Below are 16,410 nucleotides of genomic sequence, written 5' to 3' on the forward strand. Positions count from 1 at the left end.
TGAGATTACCATCCTTGAGGTCCTGCTTTTTAACTTTTTTCCTAACTCCCTGTATTCTCTCTTCTATCTATGTCATTGGTCCCCATGTGGACCACAGCATCTGGCTACTCACTCTCAGAATGCTATGAACTCCATCAGAGACATCCCTGACCCTGGGAGTCAGCATACCATCCAGGAGCCTCAATCTCATTCCCACAGATCCCCCCTATCCACTTGTCTAACCAACGTGTCCCCAATCACCATTGTCCTCCTCTTCTGCCCCCCCCCCCTTTCCCTTCTGAGTCAGGGGGACAACCTCTGCACCAGGGACATGACCATCTCAACTAGTCCCTGGTAGGTCCCCACCAATAGTATTGAAAACTGTATACCTGTTGTTGATGGGAATGGCCATAGGGGGGCACTGTCTGCATCTTTCCCATCCCTCTCCTGACAGTCACAATTCAGGAGGTAGCTAGATGGTTGACTGTCAGGAGAGGGAAGGGGAAGATGGAAACAGTGCAGAGTACCCCTGTGGCCATTCCCATCAATAACAGGAATACAATTTTGGAAACTATTGGTGAATTGTGAGGTGACTGCCTCCCTGACACTCCTGTCTGCAACTACCTCTGCCTCCATCAAGATCCACAGTTCATCTAACTCCAGCTCCCTAACTCGGGTTGTAAGAAGCTGCAGCTGAATGCACCTTCTGCAGGTGTATTCAACAGGGACAAGTTTGCTGTCCCCGATTTCCCACAACAGGAGCAATTCACTGCTCTAAATTTAATTAAATTATTTAAACTACCTCACCTGGCCTTACCTCTCTGGTAGCAAGCAAGCTAGCTCTTTCTCAGCAACTGCTCACCAAAGTCTCGAACTCCACTCCTGTGCCACTGACACATTATGCGAGTTCAAATGATCCAAAAATGTTTTGCTGCTGAGTTTCGTTTGTACTCAGTATCTGATGCCGCTTGGGTCAGTGTCCAACAATAGTTAGCCTGCATTAATGGATTCCAGTTGTCCTGATACTGCTTTGCCTTCGATGCAATGTCCTGGTGAAATCTTTCACCGTGTTCATCGTTGACCACACCAAGATCAGCAGGGAAGAAGTGCAAGTACAAATGCAGAAAATGAATTTTCAATGACATCTTGCACTTTATGGTTTTATTTGCTTGAATTAGACTTGTGACAGAAAAATCACAAAAAAACACTCCATGTGATAGGAAAATTTCAAGGTGATTTTTCGTGATCCGCAGCCCAAAATCCATAAAATCCACCCCAAAGTGCTCAGGAAGCACAATCTTCATTGTCCAGTGTTGTTGGCTTAAATTGTACCTATTCTAATGCTGGAAGATTGCCAGGTAAGGCAGATAAACTGAGGGATTGGCTAAAGATTGGACTAGTATATAGTAGCTTTTATTGGAAACCTGGTAGAGAAGGTGCATTGAGGATCTACAACGATGTTTCCAGGACTCGGAGGTCGAGGTTGAGTAGGCTAGGGCTTTATTCCTTGGAGGGCAGAAGGATGAGGGGCAATTTCATAGAGGTGTATAAAATCATGAGGAATGGTTTAGATGAACAAGGGCCAAATACAGGACAGTGGGATTAATGTGGGTGGAAATTTTGATTAGGACGGGCAAGTTGAGTCCAAAGGTGTGCTTCCACACTGTTTGATTCTGACAAGATCATTTATCTACCACTGAATAACCTTTCACTCGGAGTTCCCAAAAGGAACCAATAATCAATACATTTGCACTCTTCCACTCAAACAATATCTTTTCCACCAATCTTAGAAGAGAATCATTTGCTAAACCAATGGATATAATTTGCATTTCCACTCCAGCCATTCAGAGGCTAACCTATTAACTGATTGTCAACAAGCGAAATAGAAGCAGGAATCATCCATCTGACCCATCAAGTCTACACCACCATTCAATATGATCATGGCTGATCTGATCATGGGCTTAGCTCCACTTACCCACCTGTTCCCCATAACCCTTAATTTCTTTATTATTTAATATCAATCTATCTATTTGTGCCTCAAGTACATAAACAGGGCTATCTGCTTCTTAAATGTATTCAGTTACTTGTCCTGGAAAACCTTCTATGATAGAGAATTCTAAAAGTTCACCATGATACTACTTTAGCTAACTACTCTAGCTAGTATCCTGATACTGTGAATTCTTGTAAATACTCAGACAGGAGAAACAAATTCCTCGCATTCACTGTCTGTCAAGGTCAGAACTTTATAAATAAAGGCCATTAACTTAATCCCTTCTAACATTTCACATTTCTGCTATTCCAAGAATCCATCCATTGCTGTACTCCTGACAAACATGTCCTTTCTTCCTTCTCTTCTTTTCCTCCTCTGTTCTTTATTCCTCCTACTCTGAAGAAGCATGTGCTCCCAGGATGAGGTCTTCCATTCCAGAAAATCTGATTTGTCTATCTTCTTCAGAAAACATAACTTCCCCTCTAGTCCATTAAATCAGCCCTTGCTCTGTAACCTGCACATCTGCCCAGACCCCTTCCTGCCCCCAGATGCAACAAGGACAGGGTACCCCTAATCATCACCTACCACACCACCATCCTCCTCAATTTCTACCACCTACAATGGGATCCCATCACCATCTTCCCTTCCTCTCTTGCAACAGATCTTTTGTGGTGTCAGTGCAGTCTATGATCAGTCTTATAAAGGGAGGTTCACAAGCCCAAAAGCTGTTGGAAAGAAACAGTTCTTGAACTTGGAGGTACTCATTTATAGGCTTTTGTACCTTCTGCCCAAAGGCAGCAGTGAAAGGAGGTTGTGACCAGGATAGTGAGGTTCTTTAAGATGTTGGTTGCTTTCTTGAGGCTGTGAGGTTACAGCCTGCCATGGATCTGGCTATAACACTTCTATCCTGGTGAAAAGGTTGTGAATGTTCACCTACCAATGCTTCTCACAATTCTATAAATCTCTATTAGGTCTCCCCTCAGCCTCTTACGCTGCAGCGAAAATTAAGCAAGTTTGTCCAATGTCTACTTACAACTCATACCCTATAAATCAGGCAACATTCAGGTGAACCTCTTCTGTACCTTTTCCAAAATTTGCACATCTTTTCTGTAATGGGGCAACTTAAATTGCACAGTATTCAAAATGCAGTCTGACCAAACCCTAACCTGCAACACACTTTCTTACTATTATACTCAAAACCCCACCCAATGAATGCAAACATTCCATATGCTTAATACATAATGCAGCCCCACCCTATTTACTTGAGTGGTCAACCTCAGATCCCTCTCCATAGCAATGCTTTTAAAAGCCTTGCCATTAACTGCATACATCCCCCTTAACATTTGACTTCCCAAAGGGCAACACTTCACATTTGTCTGGATTAAACCTCATATGGTATTTCTCTACCCATATCTGAAACTGATCTAAATATTAAATTTAATTTTTTTAATTTATGCACATGGCACAGTAACAGGCCATTCTGGCACACAAGTCCATGCCGCCCAATTTAAACCCAATTAACCCAGAACCTCTGGTACATTTCCAATGGTGGGCAGCATGGTTGTGTAGCGGTTAGTGCAAAGATGTTACAGTGCCAGTGATCGGGACTGAGGTTTGAATCCCGTGCTGTTAGTAAAGAGTTTTTAAGTTCTCTCCGTGTCTGTGTGGGTTTTCCCAGAAGCTCCGGTTTCTTCCCACCATTCAAAAATGTATCAGGGTTAGGGTGTAAATTGGGTGGCATGGACTCATGGGCCAAAATGGCCTGTTACCATGCTCTGTGTCTAATTTTTTTTTAAATAATGGAGCCCCCAGAGAAAATCCACATAGACATAGGGAGAGCGTACAACTCCTGACAGACAGTGTGAGATTTAAACCCCGATCCAAATCGCTGGTGCTATAAAGGCATTGCAATACCAACTGTATCACCCATCTATATTCTGTTGTATTCTTTAATAGCCTTCTACACAGTCCACAACTCCACCAATCTCTGTATCATCTACAAATCTAATCCACTCTCTTACTTTTAAATCCATTAATTACATACATCGCAAACAAAATTTTCAACACTAGCGGTTACAGGGCTGATTAACAACTTTTCACCAATTCTCTTTGTCTTCCATGAGCCAGCCAACTTCATATCCAATCTATCAATTCACCATGGATCCCATGCATCTGTACCTTCTGGATCAGCCTACCATGAGGGACCCTGTCAGACATTTTACTAAAGTCCAATATCTATTCCCCTACCCTAATCAATCACCTTTATCACCTCCTCAAAAAGACTCAAATTGGTAAGAGATGCCCTGCCTCTCACATGACCATGACTTTCCAATTCTGCATAAATGCTGTCTCTCAGTATTTTCTCCAATAGTTCCTCACCAATACGCGGCTTTCTGGCCTTAAATTTCCCAGATAATACATTTTTCTCCTTCTTGAACGAAGGTGCAACATTAGCTCAACTACAATCCTCTGGGACCTCATCTATCACTAGTGAAGATGCAAAAGATCTTGGTCAAAGTTCCAGCAATCTCTTCTCTTTCAATAACCTAGGATATATCCCCTCAGGCTCAGAGGACTTATCCACCTTAACACTCTTAAAAAGACCCAACAAAATCACTCTTGATTTTAAAATGCCCGAACATGTGAATATTCTCCACAATATGCTCCATTACTTTCTCCTTGGTAAACACAGATACAATGTACTCGTATAGTACCTCACCCACTTCCTCAGACTCTAAGCATAAATTCCCTCTTTTTTCCCCTCAAGTGGTTCTAGCCTCTCCCTAGTCATCCTGTTTTTAAAATTAAAGTACAAAATTAGTTCAGATTTTATTTTCTGCTCACTGGGGACATTTCGTGCCCCCTTCTCGCCCTCCTTATGCCCTGCCTGGGCTTTATCCTGCAATCTTTATAATCCCCAAAAATCCTTGTCAGATTTTATCTTCTTGAACTTTACACACACCTCCATTTTTGGACCAAGTTAATGACCTCTCTCCATTCAACGTTCTCTTACATTGCCACCTTTATCCTTCATTTCCACTAGAATATGCCAGCCCAGGACTTGAATTAGTTGGCCCTTACACAACTCCCGCATGTCAGTTGTTGGCTTGCAAGCCTTGACCCTTTAGTCCCTAATATTTTCCTGGAGATCCCCTTGCTTATAAAATACCATGAGTTTTTTTTTGTTGGTCAGCAACATTTCATACCCTCTCTTTGCATTCCTAATTTCTCTCTCTCTCTCTCTCACACACACACACACACATATTCCTAATGGGCATGAACTCTTTTCAGTAATCTAAACCTATCAAATCTTTTTTAAAAACTCAGACTGTCCTTGTTCTGGTTTCTTCCCATCTTCCAAAAACAACCTAGGTTTGTAGCTTAATTGGTGTATTTGGGCAGCACAGACTTGTGGGCTTTAATGGACTGTTACCGTGCTGCATTTCTAAATTAAAAATAAGTCCTGCAGTACAGGAACAATCTTTTTGCCAGAATCAGAATTTATTGTATGAAATTCAGTTTTGTGGAAAAATTCATATTTTTATCATCTTATGAGAATTACTATTAAAAAAAATAAAAATAATAGAGCACAAAAAATAGGCAGTGTCTTTGGTTCATTGATTATTCAAGAATCTGATGGCAGTGGGGAAGAAGCTGTCCTTGTGCCACTGAGTGCTCATCTTTAGGCTCCTGTACCTCCTTCCTGATGGTAGCAGATTGAAGAGGGCATGGCTTGTGTGGATAGATGCTGCTTTTTTAAGACACTGCCTCATGTAGATATCCTCAATGGAGTGAAGTCTAGTCCTGAGATGTCACAGGCCAAATTAACAATCCTCTGGAGTTCATTCTTGTCCTGAGAGTTGGCGCCCCCTACCAAGCATTGATGCAACAAGCCAGAATCTCTCCATGGTACACCCGTAGAAGTTTACGAGAGTCTTCAGTGTCATACCGAACCACCTCAGACACCTCTCTAAGTAGAGCCACTGGTGAGCCTTCTTTGTGATTGCATCAATGTTGAGGCTCCAGGACAGATCCTCGGAGATGTTGACAAACTGGAATTTGAAATTCTTGACGCTCTCCACTACTGAGCCCTCTGAGAACTGAGTGTGTTTCCCTAAATTCCTCCTGAAGTCCAAGCAAGTGCACGGTTGTTGTCGTTACACCATTCCATGAGCTGATCGCTTCCTCATTGCTGCTTGTGATTCTGTTGAGAACTGTAGTGTCCTCGACAAACCTATAGATGGCGTTGGAATTGTGTCTGGCCACATAGTCATGGGTGTATCTCGAGTAGAGCTGTGGACTAAGCATGCATCCTTTTTTATTTTTTTTATTCCACACAATAAACCATACTGACCAAAATACATACAGACATTTTTCTCTTGAATATATAGTGTCATTTTCTCCCCTTTTCCCCCCTCCCTTTACCCCCTTCCCATTTATTCAAAGTTCAATCTATAAGATACATTAAATCCGTTAAACAATGTCGTCACTTAATAAAATAAACAAGAAATTTTTATCTTTTACTTTTATATACTGAGTCAGTTGATCAGTGAGGGGATGACGTTGTTTCCAATTAGTACTGATTGCAGTCTTCTGATATAAAGTCAAGGATCCAGTTGTAGAGTGGAGTTCAGAGGCCTAGAGTTTGTAACTTCTTAACCAGCACCGAGGGAATAATGGTATTGAAGGCCAAGCTGCAGTCTATGAAGAGCAGCCATATGTATGAATTGCTGTTTACGAGGTGATCCAGAGCTGAGTGGAGAGCCAAAGATATTGCATGTGCTGTGAAGTGGGTCCAGATCTTTATTTAGGTATGTGTTAATTCTGGCCATGACCAGCCTCTCAAAACATTTCATCACAGTAGAAGTTAGTCCTACTGGGCGGTAGTCGTTGAAGCAGCTCACTCTACTCTTCTTGGGTACCGGGATGATTGATGGCCTTTTGAAGCTGGTGGGAACCTCTGTCACAATGAGGTTGAAAATGACTGTGAACACTCCGGCTAGTTGGTTGGCACAGATTTTCAATACCCTGCCAGGTACACGGTCAGGGCCTGATGCCTTTCAAGGGTTCACTCTCTTGAATGATGTTCTGACATCGCCCTCAGAGATCGATATCACAGGGTCCTCAGCATTTTATGGGATTCTAAGTGTTACAGGATCAAACCAGCAACCACAAAGAAGGCATATCACACAGGGGTAAAGATGAACAATTACTTTATTAACAAAAATTCACCTTCAAACTTTAATTCAAAATCCCCCCTTTTATAACAATGCCCTCTGGTTACTATGCAAATTTCTATAACAGTGTAAAACTAATAAATTTCTCAGCCTAAATATAACATATGTAATTAAAGTCTAAGTTATGATTCCAACCAGCCCACAGATAAACTTAGACACAAAACACACAAGACTCACAAAACTTCGATCTCAACCGAAGCAAAGATCATAAACAAAATTCAGTTTGTTTGGTAAACTGAAGCCAAAAGATCTTTGAGAGAGAGCACAAAATTCGAAGTTGTCTTCTTCTGTTGCTTGCAGAGAGAGAAACAATGGCTTGGTCTAGATCCTTCTGGCTGCCTTCAGAATGTTCATCCCTTTTTGAAATCCCAACATTCTAAACTGTCCTCCAGACCATGACTCATGCTCTGGGCCTTCTTCCACTCCACAGCACCCCCAGTGGTGGTTTATCATCTAAGTCCAGAAATTTTTAGATCATTTTCTGCACATGCTCAGTCTGTCTCCCACTCTCTCAGCAGTCCACCTTCACCTTGGTGAAACTTAGGAGAAACCTAAGGCAAACTGTCATTTTTCAACACAAAACCACACAACACATAGGCCAATACACAACACAGAACTCTAACAATAGGCATTGTTTGGTTTTAGCCTTGTAGGTATATTGGCACATGTAAGTTGGTCTTACAAGAAGCATTTTTGTTGTTATAACAAAAAGGTCATTTTTATAAAAAAATAAATTTCTGCTGATACACTGCACAAAAATGTTATAGATAGTCATTTTGGTGTCACCCCCTTTGATGGTGTCACCCAGTGTGGTCCGCACCTTGTGATGCCAGTGCTGAAGAGACACAAACATCCCCATCTTTACAGAAGCTAACAGATTTTTTTATAAAAAGACATCCTCTTTGCAATTTTTTCACGTGAGATTCATGACTTACTCACTGGATATTACTTCTTCAATAGATTGCTCACTCCTTTCAAGAATAAGTGGAGATTTATTTTGCACATCTTTGGGGCACGAGCTAAATTTCTACCTTTATTTTGTTATCTCTAATAAAATAAACTATTTGCTAATTGCATTCATTAACAACATTCAATATTTATCAATTTTAAATAATAATAAAAAAAACAGCTGGCTGCTTTATACTGCATTTACATTGCAAGTTTAGTGCTGCCATAATTTAGATTCAGGAACTTAATGTGACCATTCAATAAGAGTTAAACAAACATCTGCAGACACAAAAATGCTGGAGGAAGTTAGCAGATCACACAGCATTCTTTATAGTGTTATGAGCCCAAAGGACCCCAAAACCCAGCAGCAATAGACATTCATCAAGACAAGTGGCTTTCAAAACAAGTTATTTTTAATCAACTTCAAACATGAAAATAGAATCAAACTTAAACTTAACTCTATACTTATACTAACCCAAATTATCCCCTTCTAATTCTAAGTGCACATGTATGTAATGTGTGTGTGTGGATTTAAGAAAAGTTCTTTGGTTCACAGTTCAATCTCACTTCTCCTTCTTCCAAGTTCTCTGGTTGCAGGCAATCACCATACTGTGCACAGAATTTAACATGTATAAAGTTCACCAGGCTTGGTGCTTGAAAGGTAAATGTTTAGTGCTCAGGAAGGTTCTTGTAGGGTTTGCAGAGAGAGATATTTGTTGCTCCAGGATTTCCACAACTGAGGTACCATCACTAGTCACCTCAGGGTCTCGCTGATGAAACTTGCCCCATCAGGGTCTTCCAGATGGTAACCTCTTTCTTCAAGCTACCACAGAGTTCCATTCCTTCCTCCATTTCAAGAGAAACATCAGACAGATAGCACGTCTAGCCATCTACTGTTCTGGAACTTGCTTTCATCAGTTTCAAACAGTTTTCCCTGGATCGCACTTTTTGGTTACATGTCGGTGTCCCCACACACTGACTGACTGAGCTGTTAATTCGACTCTCTCTCTTTTCCAACTGAAACTCCAAAAAGAGCATGTGACTCATATCTTGCAAAACCCCCACCTTCTCCAGCAAACAACAGGAGTTCCTTTTTCTTCTCAAGTTGTTATCTTAGGTAAACAATCCAGGAGTGAACTTTCTGTGCACTCTGGCAAAACCCTTGAAAAGAGCTTCCACTAGTCACTGTGTCTCCAATTCCAAACAATGGTCATTCATTTTATGATGTCAGTTCAGAAAGGTGCTTACATTCTCCGGAGATCTTCAGTATTTCTTCAGTCTTTCAAATAAGATCAGTTTTAAAATGTGTGTATACATGTGACCTACTCTAAATCTTATAAATTTTCCCCAAATATTGATATTGTTACAATAGCAAAGGTATATAACCAACATTTTGGGCCTGAACGCTTCATCAAGGTACATCTGAGGGTGAGCTGAATAGAAACTGGAGAAGTCAATGTTAATACAATCTGACAGAGAGTGCCCAGATTGGTTATTAGGAGTTATTCATTCAACTGTGGGTGGCTTCAGTTTGGCAATTCACGAGGCCGTGGACATGTCAATGTGGGAATGGGGCATGGAACTAAAATAGTTGGCCACTGGGAAGTCAGCGCTGTTGCAACAGAGCAAAGGTGCTCAATGAAATGATCTCCCAGTCTGCGTCTAGTCTCTCCCACGTACAAAAGGCCACAATGGAAGTACCAGATGCAGTACATGACCCTTGCAGGTTCACAAATGAAGTATTGCTTCACTTGGAAGGACCTTCTGGGGCCTTAAATGGTGGCGAGAGTGGTTTGGGTGCAAGTGTTGCATTTCTTACAGTCACAAGTACCTATCAAGGGCATGATTAGTGGGAAAAGATGAGTGGACAAGGGAGTAACAGAGGGAGCAGTCCCTGCAGAAGGAAGAGAAGGGAAGATGTGTCATAGTGGGATCACATTATAGGTCATAAAAATTGCAGAGGATAGTACATTAGATGCAGAGGTTGATTGGGAAAAGGGAAATTCTGTCCTCGTTACGTCCAGGGCAGACATGCTGGAAATGGAGATTCAGGTAAGGGCTGAGTTGTTGGTGGTAGAGGGGAAACCACATCTTTTGAAGAAGGAGGCCATCTCAGATGATCTGGAATGGATTGCCTCATCTGGGAGCAGATTCAAAGATTCCTTTTATTGTCACCAAAGAGAAGCAAAGAGTCCCTTCAGAGACCATGTCCAATTCACCACCAGCACTCCTGCAGCCTCTGAAGCCACACAGACTCCAAATCAGCAAACTGAGCTCAAGATCAAACCTTTGATCCAATCAGGAAGCCTTCATCACCCAAGGTAATTTGGGAGCCCTTCTTGCCCTCAACACACTCTTGAATCCTAGTTCAATACCTGGTTTCCATGAGCCTGTCTCCAGCAGCCCACAGCCTGTGGGAGTCCTTCGACCACAAGACACCAACCATCTTTGTGGGTCCTTCAGCCGCTGAACTCTTTGCTGATCTGTTGCTGTGGTCACTATGCTTCTCCTTCTCAATGGGTGAGTGGAGGAGGGTGTTGAGAAATAAGAGCTTGGAGACCTTCAGATTGAGACCTTCAGATGGAGGTGTATGGCAATTGGACAGCCATGGTGAAAATGTGGCGGTCAAGTTCAGGGAACTGGAATTTGTTAAAGTGATGGATGATATGTGAGGCACCTCAACTATAGACAGGGAGGGACTAGACCCATTGGGATAAAATGGAGATGAAGCAAGATGATACCAGTTCAGCAGGGCAGGAACACACAGAAACACTTGTGGATCTTTAGATCAGATTTGTGTCTTAAATAATAGTGGAAGGAAGTGGAAAATCATATCTAAATATTGTAAAAAGGAAAAACTTGGAGATGATACCCCCTTAACCTATATCACCTGGTTTTACAACAGGCAAAGGAACATCATATATGTGATTATAGTGAGCTGCTCTGATCCACAAGTGAATCAGATCAGAGGTGCAGGCACTCAGCTGACATAACAATAGTCCTGGTGGGAAGTGGTGCTGATAAGCTCTCGGACAGTTCCAGTAGTCAGTTGGTTAGTTCAACTCACTCACAGCTTCTTTGTGATTTGTTTTTCTTTCATTCACTGCACAACACACAGACCTCAGTGATAACCCCAACGTGATGTCAGCCCAGTGCTCCTTGGCATCCACTCAGCACCGAAGGAGGATTTTGCCATGTCCTCCAATGAGCTTGTCTATGGGGTCCCGCTGACAGTCCCAGGAGTTTGTGCCAGCAGCTCGTGGCCAGGAGGAAACAGCTACAGCCCTGCTAATGCGACTTTGCGAGGTGGGCACCTTGGCTCCTCTACCAACCTCACACCATAGTCCAGCTCCATCCTACATCCCAAAGGATCTTGAAGACTGCTTTGGTGTTTTTTTTTTCTTTTGTTCACTACACAGCACACAAACCACATTACATTTTTTTTAATATATTACTACATGACAATAAAAAGAACTTTGAATACTTGGTATGGCTTGATGAAGGGTTCCAGCCTGAGACATTGACCAGTTTGATAAATTGGGGCAGGGTTTTTACTGGAGGTCGCATACAAATTCTTTAAAACAGATCTTATTTAAAATACTGGAGCTCTGCTCATGCTAGACATGTTGGGACCAACAGTCTTTGCAAAAGCTTTGGAGGGTACCCAAGAGACTTCAGTAATGGGTTGTTGTTTACAAAAGGGCAACAGATGAAAGAGCTTGTCGGAGCCGCATTCTGTCTGGAGTGGAACATGCTGTTCTAGGAAGGTCATGTGGTTTTGCAAGCAGAGAGTAAAACATGCTTTCTCTCAGAGAGAGAGAGAGAGAGAGAGAGAGAGAGAGAGAGAGAGAGAGAGAGAGAGAGAGAGAGAGAGAGAGAGAGAGAGAGAGAGAGAGATCAGTTCTACAGTTTTCCAGTCAGCAGCAGCAACTGGAACAGGATAAGCTGGCAAGCTTGTGGAAATCCCCATTTGGAAGATGGGTTGTGAGTGCTTAGTTCAGCCTGGTCAAAGCCCTTGTGCTTCATGCAAGAGGAGAGGACTGGCTGTCTAATTTTTCACTTGAAATCGGAGAAACAAAAAGACTCTCTATCTGGTGACCTGAAAGAAAGATGTTATCATCTGGAGAACCTTGAGGGGGCAAATTTCATCAGCAAGACATTGAGGTGGCTGGAAAAAAAAGGAATCAGTTGTGAGTGTCCAGGTTATTCGGCACGTATACTGCAAGTGACGCCTACCACGCAGGAGTAGGTTTGAGTAATCTCATGTTTTCCCTAAGATGATCACTATAACTAGCCGGATCATGGCAAATGTTTGCTCCACGTAGATATATTCCCACCTGCTGCCAATGCTACCTTTGACTGCCAATGGAAACGCTCAACGTAGTGCGAATAAGAGTTGTGCCCAGATCAGTGAGAGTTCAGAAGAACATTGATTTGAACTGAGATCAACAATCTGTTGTCATAGCAACCAAAGCACCAAAAGATGGAATCCAAAGATCCACGAAAGCCCTAGCAACCATCTCTGCAGCAAGGTCAGTGACTGGAATGCCCTTCTGCCACCTGTTCACATGTGAGCAGATAAGTTCAGCACTCCCACTGTTGCCACTCAACCCACTGAGTTCCTCCAGTAAATTGTTTTTGTTTCAGATTCCAGCATCTGCAGTTCTATCCTCATTTAGCAAGTCTGCTGCACTTCAATACAAGTGCATAAAAAGCTAGGTTTCCTTTCCTCATTTTTGAATCTTCAGAAATGCATTCTGTGCAACTGTTTATCCTGATTTGTTGAGATTTCTACAAAAAAAAAGAATAAATGCCAAAGGGAACAGAAGCAAAGAACCACAAAAAGTGGAACCTTTATTCCAGCATAAACACAATTAAATGAACTACTGATCTTATCCTCTATCATAAGAGCATCATGTTATATAGCATATTCCATTTGCAAAATGCACTAGAGTTACCTGGGCTACACTCAAATATGAGACTAATATCACCAAGGATAAAGCCTTCAGGTGCATGGAAGCATCATCACCTGCAGATCATCCTTCAATAAACTCCAGAGGGTTGTTAACTCGGCCTGCGACATCACAAGCACCAGACTTCACTCCATTGAAGACATCTACATAAGGCGGTATCTTAAAAAAAAGCAGCCTCCATCTTCAAAATTGCCACCACCACCCAGGCGACGTCCTCTACACTCTGCTACTTTCGGGAAAAAGGTACAGGAGCCTAAAGACAAAGACTCAATGGCACAAGAACAGCTTCTTCACCGCTGCCAACAGATTCCTGAATAATCAGTGAACCAAAGACAGTGCCTTACATTTCGTGCACTATATATTTTTTTTAATAGTATGGTTTTAAAATGGTTATAATTTGAATGTTTGCATTATGGTACTCCCACAAAACACTGAATTTCATGACTTGTTAATGACAACAAATTCTGATGTTGTCCATCATCCTAACTTGGATACTTATAATCACCCTTTGATTGTTGCTGAATGGGTCAAGAAGCCAGCTTTATAAGATCATTAAGATAATGGACAATAAAGGCTTGCTTTATCTAGCTCATTACTACCAACTTAGAAGTACTTTTCCCAGTCTGTCAAGATTGTAGCAAACACACTTTTCAAACCAACTGAAGCTAACTAGATTTTTGAACCTTGAATTAGTTATATATCTTGGAATGTGGTGTGCTGACATCCATAAATTCCAGGAGCAGATTTAAACATAATTCCAGGAGGTTGGTGAAGCCACTGTCTTCTTAATGTGAAATTTATCCAGAAACTCTGAACAATAGTTTTTGTAAAAAATTGCACCAGTATTCTTGTGTGTTCCCTTCCAATATTAAAATTACAGATGTTCTACTACCAAGAAAATTGGCGATCTAAACCCAAAATGGTATTTCTGCGTCTCAGATTATGGCATTTAATGTACAATGACAACATACAACTTGAATAACTGCAGCAATTTGCAACAATAATGCTGGATTAGAAGAAAATTTACGTTAAATTTCACAAATATCAGAATTATACAACCATTTCAGAACTCCTTTCCAAAGTGCATTTTTCAGTATTAAATTAATTTCTAGAATAAAGCATGAAGAATATATTGAACAATAGCAATTAAAATTAAATTTTACCCATCATTTACGAGGATAATACAAATTTGTCTATCCTTCAGTAGAACATGGTACTCAGCTCAGTGACAAAATACATAAACATTTGGTATAGAACTTGTGTTTAATAAGATTTTTCAGTTTTATAATAAGTATTGGACATGGTACCATACATGTAACTAAATTAACTACATGAAGCAAAAATTATACACGCCTATCCTTCATGCATTGTTTCTGCCCCCATGCCAATACTTTACTAGTTCACTTTCTATGCAAATGTAGTTTAAATTTACAAAAAAAATTAAATAATAAACCCTGGGAGCTTTATATGTGCTCAGTCAACATGTGAGTTTTGCGCCAAATTATGACAAAAAAGTGAAAATATATCAGCTATCTAGTCAAACCAATGTAGAAATGTATGCAAACATTGCCAGTAGTTATTGTATACTCATACATTCAGTTTTTTAATATTTTTAAAGAATAAAAAATCACATAACTTTAAAAAAAATCAAATTTAACCCATGTAATGAGAAAGATACTATGAAGAATCATATCAAAAGCATTGCTCGTTGGTGATTACATATTCATTTAAGTTAAAAAAAAATGCACTGCTAGTATTGTCTCAGTACAAAATAACTGCATGAAATGGTGAGTGCTGGTGTATCCACTTGATCAAATACCAAGACCAAGTTCAAAAGCCCTATTGCAACTAATTTATATCCAGTAGTTTTCATCTTTTCTCCATCCCAAATACACACTGGCATGTAAACACTGTTCTACAAATTAGTAAGCATTAGTCCATCAGAACAATGCAGCTTGCAGTGCCCGGAATTCCCAAACCATCTCTCACATCACAATATCTTCAAAAGAAGATCTGTTTTGCGTCTGCTGGTGCTTGTTCCATTGGACAGTAAGGGCATTTTAATCTGGGAAGTGAACACATTCAAAATTAATTCAAAAAATCATTAACAAAATAAGGTCAAAGTAGTCTGCAATAACTCAAATAAACAAATGGGATCATCTCACAACTGTATATGGATTGCAACAAAGATATGTTACTACCTTTTAATTGGTGCAGATCAGTAGTTCAATTTGGGGAATTGTGTAACAGAGCCTATCAGATTATTGCCTTTCATTTTATCTAGGGCTCAAATGTAGTCTGGATTAAGGGATGGCAGTGGCTAATGCTAATATATAATGATCAACCCAAGTAATTTTAATCTCAATGACAAATCGGAAATCAGATCAAAACTGCTTCAACATTACATCCCATCCTGAATAATATTGAAAATTTAAATGCAACTTTAGCACTCATTTTCCAGTTTGATCCTATCATTATATGTCAAAGGGAATTTAAGGCAACATGGGATTTTAGATGTAGTCCCGTGTAAAATGACAGGTAAAATGACCATGCATCTGCTCAGTAAAAAGTGATCATTGTACGATTGAATTACTCGTATAGATGGAGGGTTAAAAAGTGTTTTATGTCTAAATAACGGAGACTACAACAGGATGAGGGAGGAGTTGGCCAAAATAAACTGGGAACATAAGCTAGTAAGGTGGAATAGTTGAGAAGTTTTAATGCTCAAAAGTATATTCCTTCCAAGGACATACTGGGAGGGAAAGCCAGCCTTGAATAAGAAAGAAAACGAAAGAAGGTATCAAATAAAAATCTCAACCATACAAAGTCCCAAAAGTAGTGGGAAACTATATTGGGAAAATTTTTAAAAGCAACAATGAACTGCTAAGCAAGCAATAATGAAAAGAAATTAACACAGAACATAAAACAGTTAATGTTTTTATGTCTGAGGTCAACAAGGATGGTTAAAGTTGTACAGAAAATTAGGAGGAATTTGTGACGGGTTAGATATTTTATATTATATATAAATGTCTTTTAAAGAGATAGATTGTGGGGGTTTAGAGTAGGTCACTTCACAAATAGACATTAACACTTCACAAAAGAGATCCAATTTAAAATGCAAGAGCTTTCCTCAAGCTGAACACTCAGACACCAGTGATTTTGCAAAAACAATGAAAATGCATTGCTAAAGAATTTAAAAAACAAATACAAATTGAAGAATCTGGGCTCAAGAGGCTGATAAGATCTTTCAAAGATTGGGTCTGGAGCCTTGGGAGTTGTGGTT

The 16,410-nt window shown here is 40.5% G+C and overlaps 1 protein-coding gene across 5 annotated transcripts in view; it reads right to left on the minus strand.

Moving 5' to 3' along the window:
* Positions 1–14,371: 14,371 nt before the first annotated feature.
* Positions 14,372–16,410, minus strand: part of LOC138757029 (E3 ubiquitin-protein ligase RMND5A) — a 133,616-nt gene continuing 131,577 nt past the window's right edge. For all 5 annotated transcript variants that reach the window (XM_069923646.1, XM_069923647.1, XM_069923645.1 and 2 more), the window contains one exon: positions 14,372–15,192. In XM_069923646.1, coding sequence (XP_069779747.1) covers positions 15,129–15,192 — 64 coding nt within the window. In that variant the 3' untranslated portion in view covers positions 14,372–15,128. The remainder of the gene's footprint in view (positions 15,193–16,410) is intronic.

The sequence above is a fragment of the Narcine bancroftii genome, chromosome 3, assembly GCF_036971445.1.
Source record: "Narcine bancroftii isolate sNarBan1 chromosome 3, sNarBan1.hap1, whole genome shotgun sequence".
NCBI lineage: Eukaryota > Metazoa > Chordata > Chondrichthyes > Torpediniformes > Narcinidae > Narcine > Narcine bancroftii.